This window comes from Gekko japonicus, unplaced genomic scaffold, assembly GCF_001447785.1.
Source record: "Gekko japonicus isolate JY-2015 unplaced genomic scaffold, Gekko_japonicus_V1.1 scaffold1178, whole genome shotgun sequence".
Lineage (NCBI taxonomy): Eukaryota > Metazoa > Chordata > Lepidosauria > Squamata > Gekkonidae > Gekko > Gekko japonicus.
The window spans coordinates 225,284-237,556 of NW_015160247.1; the positions used below are offsets into that span (position 1 = coordinate 225,284).

The following is a 12,273-nucleotide window of genomic DNA, read 5'->3' on the forward strand; positions in this document are numbered from 1 at the left end:
TCTCGCGCAAGGGATTTTCTGTCTTCTGGGTGCTGGGGGGGGGCAACAGTGGGAGGGCTTCTAATGTCCTGGCCCCACTGGTGGACCTCCTGATGGCACCTGGTATTTTTGGTCCCTGTGTGACACAGGGTGTTGGACTGGATGGGCCGTTGGCCTGATCCAACATTGGCTTCTTCTTATTGGCTGCCAGCCTGGGAGCTCCCAAGCAGCTTTCTGCAGCCTGTCACCAGGGGCCAGCCCGTTCTGGGAAAGACCGGAGGGCTGCACGTTTCTATTTGGTCCCCAGCTCAGGTTGACAAGGAAGGGTCTGAAGGCACGCCGGGCATTCAGGAGCTCCACGCTCCTACCTCATGCGTTTGAATTTTTGTTCTGTTGCGGCTGGCCATTCTCTGCTATATCCACACGGGACCACTGGCTAACAGGACCAGGCAGAAATTTTACCCAAGGCTCTGATTGGCTGATAGGTCTTGGGGCTTTCCCCTTCCCCATAGCAAAGGGTAAATACTGTGCATGTTTGACTGTACTGCTAATAAGAGTGTAAATGTCACAACTGGCTACTGGAGTTTAATGCAGGTTGTGCAGGGTGGGCTCCCTGTAGGGTTGCCAGGTCTGGGTTGGAAAATGCCTGGAAACGTTGGGCCCCCAGGGGGAACCCCACCCCCAAAACGAGTCACACGGAAGTGACGCAAGCACGTCGGGGATGTTGGGGGCGGGGCCACAATCATCCGAGGGAAACTCTATGGTTTTCCCTCGGATGATTGTGGCCTCGGCGGCGCGCACGCACGAAGACTCCCGGAGCAAGGCTGGACTCCCCCGCTCCGGAACAGGTAAGCACTTGGCAACCCTATGATGTTCCCAGTATACTAACAGAAGTCATTCGTAATGGACATTTTTCAGGCCTTAAAAAGTATTCTATTTAACTCAAAAGACTATTTGCTGTATTTGACTACTACACCACAATCCAATAAAAAGTACCATGTGAATGTTATCTACAGTTTTCAGCAAACACAGAATAAAATTATGCTAGCTGAATTTTGAAATTTGTTTTGACTTTTTGAAAGGAGTAAGACCTTTTTAAAAGAATGTTAATTCTGACTGCTAAAGAATAAAATATTAATCTTTGGGGAATATTTCTGAAAAACAAACTCATATCTGTATCAGAAACAACGACCAATTAGAATGCCAGATTTGTCAAAATGATTCTGCTACATGTATAGCTTGACCCACAACCCAATATAGCCAAAATACGTGAACAACAAACTTAAGTCCAAGCATTATGGCTTTTAAAAACCAGGCTGCAATTTGAAACTTCAAGCATTTTTTAAAAATTCCCACAAATATTACTCCTTCATTATCAATTTAAAGAGTCAGAAGTTGTTTCTCAAAATGATATATGATGTTCCCCCTTGTACTGCGGCTGCCCTTCATTGCCGGCACATTTCATGAGGGACGTGGCAATAGTTCTTGTCTGCGTTAATAATTCTTTGTCACTTCAGATGTGCAATGGACAAAATAATAAAAAAATAAAGATAATAAAAACATTTAACAATGTAAAAGTTGGGATAAAGGAGAAAAGAAAAAGAAAAAGAGGAAAAATGATGTCAATAAAAGAATACTCATGCCACTACCACTTCAATACAGAATTATGTTTCTTGTCAAGTAGATTGAAAAGAAAAACAATGGAGAGACGTGTCAACAGCCACACGATGGGCCTCTGTCAGCTGACATTTTATATTTTGCAATTCAGAAAACTAACGAGGCATGTAAACCACCACTCTGGCATATCCTCTGCGATTTCAGGTGTTGTGCACTGCACACAATGTTACATTTATATATTCAGTTGGTATCACATTTCATTTGTTAATACAGACTGCAGAATTCAGAGAGGGACTTTATCTGCATCGAGGTCTCGTACACACGTTAAGACCTCCTTCCTTTGAACGGGCGAAAACAATGCCACAAATCGTTTTGGGGACTCTCCTCAGTTTCAAATGCACATTCTATGAGGTGGGGGAGGGGGACGCTCCTTTTCAAGGAACATGAGTCTAAATACAGCTGAGCTCATGGAGCTCTCTGCACAATTCACTGGATTGGCTCCAAAGGAGCCCTCCCAAAAGTAGGAAGGACCTTCCACTCACACAAGGGGGCGGGGTAGGGTGGGAGGGTCTGTGATTCCACTGACTGAGATACAGCCCCCCCCCCCATGCTACATCCCATGTTTTTTCCAAGGATTTCCTGACCACCCTTTTTTTAAGGGGTTCTGGAAGCGATGGAGGACCAGGGGAGGCTGGAGGATCCATTCTATGGGCAGAGCTCCTGCCTCCAGTTCTTATGATCCAGCCCTTGGCTCTACTATTTAAATCAAATAATATTTACAAGTTATTTTTACTCCAGCAGAAATTCTGGGGCTCTCCAGAATTTCTAAGCATTCATGCTTAGCTTTAAGTATATAAGCATAGACCCACCAGATCAGACCAGTTGCGTTGTAGCTAGTCCAGTATCCTGTTTCACGCAGTGGCCAACCAATTGCCCTGGAGGTCCAAACAAACAGGGCAAAGAGGCCAAGACCTTCCCCTGATGTTTACTGCCTCTGAATGTGGAGGTTCCCTTAACTCACCATGGCTAGTAGCCATCGATGAACCTCTCCTCCATGATTCTAACCCCCTTTTAGCCATCTATACCATCACTATGTTTACTGGCAGTGAACTGCACAATTTAAATACTTGTTGAGTAAAGAATTATTTCCTTTTGTCTCTCCTGTACCTATTGCCCATCAATATCATTGGGTGCCCTCAAGTTCTAGTATTATGGGAAAACTCCCTTTATCCACTTTCGTGACACCATGCATGACTTTATAAACCTCTACCATGCCCCCTCCCCAGCTGCCGTTTCTCTAGACTGAAAAGTCCCAGACTCTCTTCAGCCTTTCCTCATAGCAAAGGTGCTCCAACCCTTGGATCATCTTGGTTGCTTTCTTCTGTACTTCTTCCAGCTCTGCAATATCCTTTATGAGATATTAGCAACCAGAAGAAATTAGGTTTACTTTGGTTGATTGGGGGTTCACTGAATAGTGGTAATGTGCAAAACAAAAACCAGGAAACAAAGTGGTTCCTGATTGACTGGCAAGGAGCCTCGTGCTGCTTCCACACCAAAGTTTTTCTCCACCTCGGCTTCTAAACTGGAGTGTTTTTTTCCCTGACATGACACCACGCTGCAACTGTTTTCTTTCCAGGTTTTCTCCATTCTCAATGTGCTCTTTGCCAAAAACTGCCTTATTCTGATCTTTTTGAAAACGAACACTGGCTCAGCACATTTATTGTGCTATCTGAAAGGAATGGTGCACAGTCTGGCTCATACCGGCACCATTTTCCCGCCATGTTTTGCCCACTGCACCAAAGAAGGGCTTTTTGCAGTCCTTTTGGTTTCATCAGTAATTGATATTACACTATAGCGCTATTATATATTTCCATTTGCAATTTCAGTTCCTCTGAATTCCCAGTTCCGATTTTTTTTTAAATGAAATCTCCTGGTCTTTTTATTGAGGAGATATAACAGTAAAGGTGCAGACAGTTTTTGTCCAGGTTACCTGGAAAACAATGGAGACAGGAAGCTGCAAGATGGCTGGAGTACAGTGGGAATTTCCACCATGCAGCAATTTATCCAAATACTAGATAAAAGAAATGAAAAGGGCAGAGCTACACTTCACATGGAGGGATGGTATTTGTATGTCCACGGTGGTGGTGGTAAGCGCTGTCAAGTTGTGGCTGACTTATGGCAACCCCATAGGGTTTTCAAGGCAAAAGACGTTAGAGGTGGTCTGTCACTGCCTGCCTCCGTGTCATGAACCTGGACTTCCCATCCAAATACTAACCAGGGCTGATCCTGCTTAGCTTTTGAGATCTGATGAGATCTGGCTAGCCTGGGCCATTCAGGTCACAGCTGTATGTCCATTTTGCACTATAGTATTAGTGCATGAGTGAAGGGAAAAATGGTGGTGATGGCAAATCACCATGGCATCCATGATGACCATGCTCCCCAAAAGCCGGTGTGGAGTTGTAGCAGAGCATGCACGGAAAAACTGAAAAAAGATGGAGGAAAATTTGCTAGAAACTCCCCTCTAGGAGCTCTGTTGGCAACATGCACACGGCTGCACTTGCAGCAACAGTTAAAGCAAAAGTGGAGAATCCTTGCCATGTGGAAGCAGCCTCAAAGATAAATGTAGAGTTTCAGGAACAGGCAATAAAGCAAGGAGATATGAAAGTTGAAAAGCCTGAATTGTGATTGTATTCAGCCTTCTCTTGCACGTATCACATTTAAGCATTTTTTAAAAGTCAGCAGAAACACGTATTCTGGTCCTTCTTCAAAATTACATCATGCTTGATGGTAATATGGTAAGTGAAAGAAAGGAAGAAAAATGAAGAAGAAGAAGAAGAAGAAGCAAAATAAAACAAGATGTTGCACCTTTGTTCCAGTTGCTTCATAGTTGCAGTGATCTGACTAGTCTTATTCTCCAGACGACCAATTATTTCATTCTTCTCTTTCAGGGCATCATCAGATCCCTATTATTAGAGGGATTAATGGATATTTATTAGAAGAATATTATATCTCTCTTCAATCTTGATGTATATTAGCCTGCATAACAAAGTTTCCGGATGAGCCTCTAGCACACTGCTGGTACTATATCCATGTTCAGGAAATAAGACAGTAGCTATTAGTCCACATGCATCCTATAACCCAGATTATCAGAAGGAGGGAGGGCAAGAATGAACTGCTCAAGGGGCAGGGAGACAAAAATCAGTACTCTGCCAGCTTACTGAGTCCATCCCACCTACAGCCATGTATACTTTCATTAATCTTGCCAGTTGTTGACAGAACTTTTACCTGCAACTTTTGGTACATCTCTATATTGATTGCTTTGACTTCCTCCAATTGTTGCCGCAGACTTATAAGGGTATCTTGTTTTTCATGTATATCTTTCTCCAGCAGCTTCATGGCAAGTTCTATCTCATGCTTCATACCAACTTGGACCATCAGCTCATTCTCTATATCCTACAAGATGCAAAATAAATACATTTCACTCAGCATAAAGACTGTCAAAGAGTGATTGTTACACTCAGTCAGTCTGGATGCATTCAGAGGTACCATTTCACAGTTAAGAAGCTATATGGGATTCTCTGAACTGCCTGCACGTTCCTCCCAAACAACAGTGAGCTGATACCGGTACACTTACGTAAAAGCAAAGTTATTTTCTCACCCAAACCTGTTTGTACTGTCATTCAGTGCAAATTGTTCAAAAGAATTTTGTCATGGAGATGTGGTGGTAATGCCATACCAACATTACTTACCCACCCTACCCACTTTTCTAGGCTCAAATCCCATCCTTCCACCATAGATTGCATAGATTGCATAGATACCACAATTACTGCCTGCAGTCCTTGAAATCTTCTCCCTATCCTTGCTCCTGTGTCCAAGTCTCACAGTCTCAGCCTGTGACTACCATGGTCCTGAAGCTGGGGGGGTCTGAAGCCGCTTCTGCAAACAGCTATCCTTTCGATAGGCGGACACGCAAGGAAAGATGGGTAGTTCATGCGCAGCACTCAGTCATCTCCACAGGTCACTTGCAATGTTCCCTCTAAGCTGTGGAATCTTGTGAGCAAAAATTCTTCTTTGTGAGCTGCTGGCATCAAAGTTGTGAGGGAGCGATTTGGCTGCTGCATAAATTAGTGTGCTCTGGAGCCACCCTTCCTGAGCTAAGACAAAATTGTGTGAGCCGGAGGCTAAAAAACTGTGAGCTAGCTCACACTAACTCAGCTTAGAGGGAACACTTGGGCAAGAAACCCCCGTCAGTAGATACACAGCCCACCAACAAATAATGCCCCCCGAGCCATTTCCAGTCAGGAATACAGCATGGGGGGAGGCTAAAGACCATCCCCACTCTCTCTCTCTCTCTCTCTCTCACACACACACACAATCACAGTGGTTCTGCCAGGAATCAGGGCCCTGTCAGTGTTTGGGAAACGAGTTCCCTTGCAGCTGATGTGTGATTGTTAGAGTCAGTTCGGGGAAACACAGACACAACGCAATAAAATGCATAACATGTAATTTGGGCCAAAGTCACCCGGCATGCTTGAGTTGTGGCCCCATGCTGTGTAAGCTATCATGTGAGGTATGGGTGTCCTCACAGCAGTATATATAATGCTTAGATGCGCTGTGATCGTTTGCAGACTTGGCTGGAAATCTAAGAGGCACCATGGCTGTGTAGGAGCGGTGAGAAGCCTATGGGGTGATTTGTTTACACTACCACTGACTTTAGGCGGGAGTGCCCCCTCTTTCATTGGTGTAGCATAATGTTGACAGAGGGGGGATTAGGATGCTGATAAAGTTCTGTTCCTCCCCCAGAACAGCTCCAGGGTCACTGGTTTCTGGCACCCTATACTGGCAGCAGGTTAGACAAGGTGTTGGCAGGACACGAAACCAGTATATCCACTTTAAATTGAGGTAGGGTCTATAGTTGCCATCCTAAGCAGCACCAAAGAGGCTTTAAGATTACATCCTAAAAACAAAAGTCAGTATATCTGGCATACACTCACTTGTCGCAACTGTGATTCTTCCCGAAGTTGTCTGTGTGCTTCATTGTACATTTCATCCAGGCTCTGTCTGGAGTGCTTGTATGTCTGGAGTTCTGCTTCAGCATCCACTTTGTTCACCTGTGAAGAAAGCAATGTACTCTCACTTAAATCTTGTACTTTAGCCCAGTGGTCTTCGGTCCATGGGCTGGGACCCCCTGGTGGGCTGCAGAGCTCCACCTCCTGGGTCATGGGGTCCTAAAAAGCTGCCATGTTATAGTAGCTTTTTGGAAGGATTTGCTGCTAGTGCATCTGGGTCAACAGCCAGAAGACCAAAGGCTCCTGGCCTCTCTTTGAAGGTGTGGTGGAAAGAAACAGCAGGAGAATGAGGTGAGGACACTCAGAGACGGAGAAAACTTTTCCTTACCATAGACAAGTTCAGAGAATCCCCCCCCTACAAAAGCTTTACCTTGCCTTCTTTTTCTTCCCTTGTCCCCCTGCTCCCCTCCAAGACTCCATTGTGCACTTGCAGCACAGAGTTTCCCTCCTCGCTGATGGAGTCATCATAACTCTATTCCCATCATCCCCTCTCATGTGACTCTGTTATCATGTGACTTCTTGGGATCTAGCTGCTGCCTGGGCATTGAAAGTGGGTCCCAGTTTTGGAAAGGATGAAGACCACTGCCTTCACCAGTTAAAAAAGGGAGGCCTCTCTCTCTAGAGAAATAGAAAGAAAGCACTTTTCTAACCTTTTCCGTTTGCTCAGACAGTAGCAGGAAGGCAAAAATGCCATACAAGGGCACTCTTCTGAACCAACACATGAAGCTGTGTGTGCATGCTGACAGTCAGTAAGGCAATACACACCAAAACTACTTTTCCACATGGGCTCCATTATCTCTATTTTGGTTTTCTTCATGTTCCCAGACAACAGCATGTACTGAAAGGCAAATCCTCTCTCTTGGTTTTGTTTTCTTACTTCTGGGAAGTTGATTTCTTGGCATGAACATGCTCACTGCAAGATCCTCTTTAACTATAATATAAAACTGCTTTAAAGGGGGCAGATATACCCCCGACTATTTTAACTGATCATTTTCACCAATTGAGCCGTCTGTTTGGATGTTTCCTATTTCATCCAGCTGTTCCCAAGGTGGTGAAAAAGTAACACAGCTCCTGTTGGGAGAAAGAATGAGCTCTCCTCTCATCCTCACCTAAGTGAATACCAGATTATTTGGGTCATATCACACATTAGGTAAAGGTTCCCCTTGCTCGAAAGCCAGTCGAATCCGACTCTAGGGATATGGTGCTCATCTCTGTTTCCAAGCCGAAGAGCCAGCGCTATCCAAAGACATTTCCGTGGTCATGTGGCCGGCATGAGTAGCCGCTGAGGTGCACGGAACGCTGTTACCTTCCCACCGAAGTGGTATCTATTTATCTACTTGCAATTTCTTGCTTTCAAACTGCTAGGTTGGCAGGAGTATCACACATTACACAGCAACAAACTCAAGTCTACCATTAATAGTATAATTGGTAGGAAGTTGAAGTCAACTTTGGCACAACAGGTGATGTGAAAGACCTCTACCCAAGACCCTGAGCAGCTGCTGCAAGTCACGGAAGACAATGCTGACCCTGAAACACCGATGACCTGATTCAATATAAGACAGGTTCATGTATTCAGTATCACCCTTCCCCCTTTATAGTTTGGAAACTACCATATTCATTAAGATTTATTAATGAACAGTCTAGTAGACTTGATAGCAGGCTTTAAAACGAAGCAACTCATAAGACAATATTTTCCAGACAAAATGCATTTAAACAATTGTTTTCTAAAATCTTCATCACAAAACTTTTACTTCTATGTGCCAGGTTTCTTTGAAACACAAGCCACACCCCATTTTTTACATTTGCTTATTTACACTATTTTCAGTCTGAGGGTGATTTGGCAGCTGCATCCATCACCCCATTTGGTGGTGGAAGGTATCGTTAAGTAACAGCTGACTTATGGCAACCCTGTTGGTTTTTCAAGGCAAGAGACACTCAGAGGTGATTTGCCATTGCCTGCCTCTGCGTAGCAACCCCAAAATAAAATTATACATTGGTAAATAAACAGTAACCAGGCATCACTCCATTTACAGTAGTCAAACCATAATAACTGGACTCTTAATACCTCTAGATGCCGCTGTGTTTTCATTAAAATGAGTGTATTCTCGCTTCTTAAGTGATGGTTTTCTTCTTGAAGTTTGATGATGTTATTTTTGGCTATTGCTAACTAAGAAAGAGGCAGAACAAACAAAAAAGGAAAGTTAAAAACATTTAGAGGAATGCGTTAAAAACAGTTATTCTGAGGTATAAGACGACACAGATAGAACTGGTCTCCTAGAAGATGTTTAGGTGCTCCATGTATGAACATGTTTAACAACAAAGACTTAATCCTTGTATTTGTCAGTAGTATGCTATGGAAAGTGGGTTAAACAAAAAGAAAACAATTTTAGATGTCCATGTTTGTAAATAAGGTTCAGCATAAAGCACTCTCAGAAGACACAGCTCTAAAAGAACATTCCAAGTACTGCTGCTGTATAATAACCAAGCATAAAATCTCTGGGTAAACGGACTACCAGAATGGAGAATTGCTTAAAGGAACTTTAATATGAACAGCAATTAAAAACATCTTGTACAGCAATCTCTGAGACCCCTGCTCTCGAACTAAGATCACGTTATTACAGGACAAGTTCACAAACCCCCAATTCTTTAACAATGTAAAATATAAGTGTATGCCTCTGAACTGTAGATTCTATTACTATACTACACATTTCAAGGAAGATGTTCTGCACAAGCCCCTCCCCCCAATTAAATTTAAAGATATTCTGAGAGAGGAAGTAGCTGGTGGCCTGTACACATTATCATCTCCATTTCATACCGTAGTTATATCTAACTTAAATGACTATTTTGCAAAATCAATACACATAGTTAACAAGATCAGAATTCTACTGGAGATTTGAACATGTGGGGGACCAGACACAGATTTTATCCTCACCGGATTTTCAGTAATCCACAAGGCACCATATGGAAAGGGTTACAGGCAAATTGGCTTTTCTGAAATTAAAACCACTCTTTCAAAATAAAATTATACATTGGTAAAAGGCAGTTACCTCTTCGATTAGCTTAGTGTTTGACTTCTCTAATGAATCGACACGTGAGTGGAGGCTGCTGACTGTGCTACTGAAAACGACAAAAAGAAACCCTCATTAAAAATTATGTCCCCTATTGAAGAAGTGCTATGCCACTTACAGAACTTGCTGGCACCTGAGTTCAATGGGGCTAGGGCAGTGTCTGGTAAATCTGGGCTAATCAGGTTTCCCAGATGTACATACACTTGTATTTAAAGATGTGACTATATCTAATGTCAATACATTACGTATTTGCTGCAGAAAAACAACATCTTGTACGACGGCATTAAGCTTCAGGCAATGCAAACAAGGGGTTTCCCCCTCATCATGTTCATCGGAACCTAATTAGACAGTCTTAATCAGATAGATTGTATGCCAAACTCCTCATAGTACAAGGTAGGATAAAGTGTGCCTTCGAATCGCATCCTATTGTCAGCAAGCTGCCAATGTGTCTTTCCTATGTGTATTCTCTATGCCCTACCCCCCCCCCCATTGCCATGGTGAATATAATCAGCTCGTGTGCGCATGTCTACCCTCACTCTCATGCGCTCATCTTCTCCTAGGCTGCATTCCTTTCTATGTACGCTAGTCTTGCTTTGAAGAACCTTATCAGTACAAGGCCACAGGTGGTGAGCGGCAAGAGGCTTATTGCTTAGTCTGTAATGAACATGTAGTATGGGAATAGTCTAATTGTTTAACTGTATGGAACCGTTGCTTCTCAGGGTTTGGGCACGCGATGAGCCTTCTGAGCGGGAGCGGGAAACATATCTATTGGCTAGTGTGATTATGAATCTGCTTTAACCTATCTGTCAAACGCACGTCTCGTTATTCTGAACAGAGAATCTGTTCTAAGTACTTCATGGCTTCAATAAAGTAAAGCCTTCCTGCAAGTGTGTACTTCATTGCCTGCTGTGGGGTCTGACACCTATTCATGGTGACCCCTTTTGGGGGTTTTAAAGGCAAGAGATGAACAGAGGTGGCTTGCGTGACAGTGCCTTCCCCTGCAGAGCCATCCTGGCCATCCTCGGTGGTCTCCCATCCAAGCACTGGCCCTTCTTAGGTTCCCAGCTGGGACGAGATCAGGCTTGCCTCGGCTGCTGGACCTGCCACCCCTTCCTCGTACCCTCAGGTTCAGAAGAGAGAAGGGGTGCCTTTCCCACGGTGAAATCCCTTCCAGCGTCACCCTTCCCAAGAGCCAGCCATTAAAAGGAGCCAAAGCAAGAATGAAAATGTCAGAGTCTGGTTCTGTAGTGGAAAAGGCATCATTTTACAAGGAGAATTATATTTTTTAAAGTGAGGATACCTCTTCTATAGACTTTAACACACCACTGGATATATACTTACTTCAGCTGTCGGTTTAATTCTTCAACGTAATTCTTTTGATCCAATATAGCAGCAATATGGTCATTTCTATTAAAAAAAGAGTTGAAAGCCTATTTAATCAGACATTTATTCGAGCCCTTGAAACTGCAGCACAGGAGTGTTTATTTAAAGACTCAGAGTCCAGTGGGGCACCCTTAAGACCAACAAAGGTTGATTCAAGGTATGAGCTTTCGTGTGCAAGGCACACTTGATCTGGGTCTATTTAAAGACTGTACTTTAAAGTTCTACTACCAGATAGTTATAATCCAAATCATTGCATAGTTTTAAAAAATTGGGGTACAGGTTCAGGCACAGAATAGCTTTGTTTTACAAAAGCAGAATGAAACGGTTGACCAACTGACCCTTTCCAACAGGCACCCCAAAAGAACTGGGGGGGGGGTTGGAATGGGTGGATATGGGGTGGTTCCACTAAAAATGGTTAACAGATTCCTAATATGCAACAGCACCAGACTGAGCTAGATATTTCATCTCTGCTGCTACTCAGTGGTGGGCTCAGGGTAACGGGACCTCAGAATCACTCTCCCCACACACCTAGCTGTTGTCACCGGGATCCAAGCAAGGGGTCCTCCTTGCCTTCATATGAGGCAGGTGGAAGCTACCCCCAGAAGTTGGCTGCCTGAGCCTTAGATGGGCCAGGACCCAGTAACCGCTGCTGCTGACCTGGATGGTCACGGGTAACAAGGCTGTGGGCAAGAAACCCCCCCCCCCAATGGAGCCAGGGTAACTTCCTCTGTTGCCCATTGGTTACAACTGCCCTCGCTACTACTATTTTGTGATCTGAACAATTCTTTTTACTCCCAGTCCCTCTGACTTTTCCCCCTGCAAAGCCTAGCAGAAACAAGCATTCTCCTTTACTAAGCTTTAAATGGATCCGTTTGTTAAAAGTGTTAAAAACACTGGATTTTTTTAAACAAGCAATTCAGTTCAGCATACTACAAATTCCAGTGTAACACACCTTTCTTTGCTTTCAGTATCATCTTCATTCTTCAAATACATAGAGAAATCAATCACACCAACCTGAGAAGAAATAGGTTTATTCACACTTTGGAAAAGAAAGGAAGAAAGGGTATGATCTTCATTCTTTCGACAGTACTGGAAATTTAATCAGTGGACTGCGAAATTCCACATTATGAATAACAACTGTGTTACTAATAATGTAA

The 12,273-nt window shown here is 43.6% G+C and overlaps 1 protein-coding gene across 1 annotated transcript in view; it reads right to left on the minus strand.

Annotated features, from left to right (window-relative positions):
* RUFY2 (RUN and FYVE domain containing 2) overlaps positions 1-12,273 on the minus strand; it is a 35,786-nt gene that overhangs the window by 18,720 nt on the left and 4,793 nt on the right. Inside the window, exons 5-11 of the mRNA XM_015413859.1 lie at positions 12,069-12,130; positions 11,075-11,140; positions 9,713-9,782; positions 8,731-8,832; positions 6,591-6,707; positions 4,882-5,049; positions 4,462-4,559 (exon numbers count right to left, since the gene is read on the minus strand). Of these exons, the coding sequence (XP_015269345.1) occupies positions 4,462-4,559; positions 4,882-5,049; positions 6,591-6,707; positions 8,731-8,832; positions 9,713-9,782; positions 11,075-11,140; positions 12,069-12,130 (683 nt within the window). The remainder of the gene's footprint in view (positions 1-4,461; positions 4,560-4,881; positions 5,050-6,590; positions 6,708-8,730; positions 8,833-9,712; positions 9,783-11,074; positions 11,141-12,068; positions 12,131-12,273) is intronic.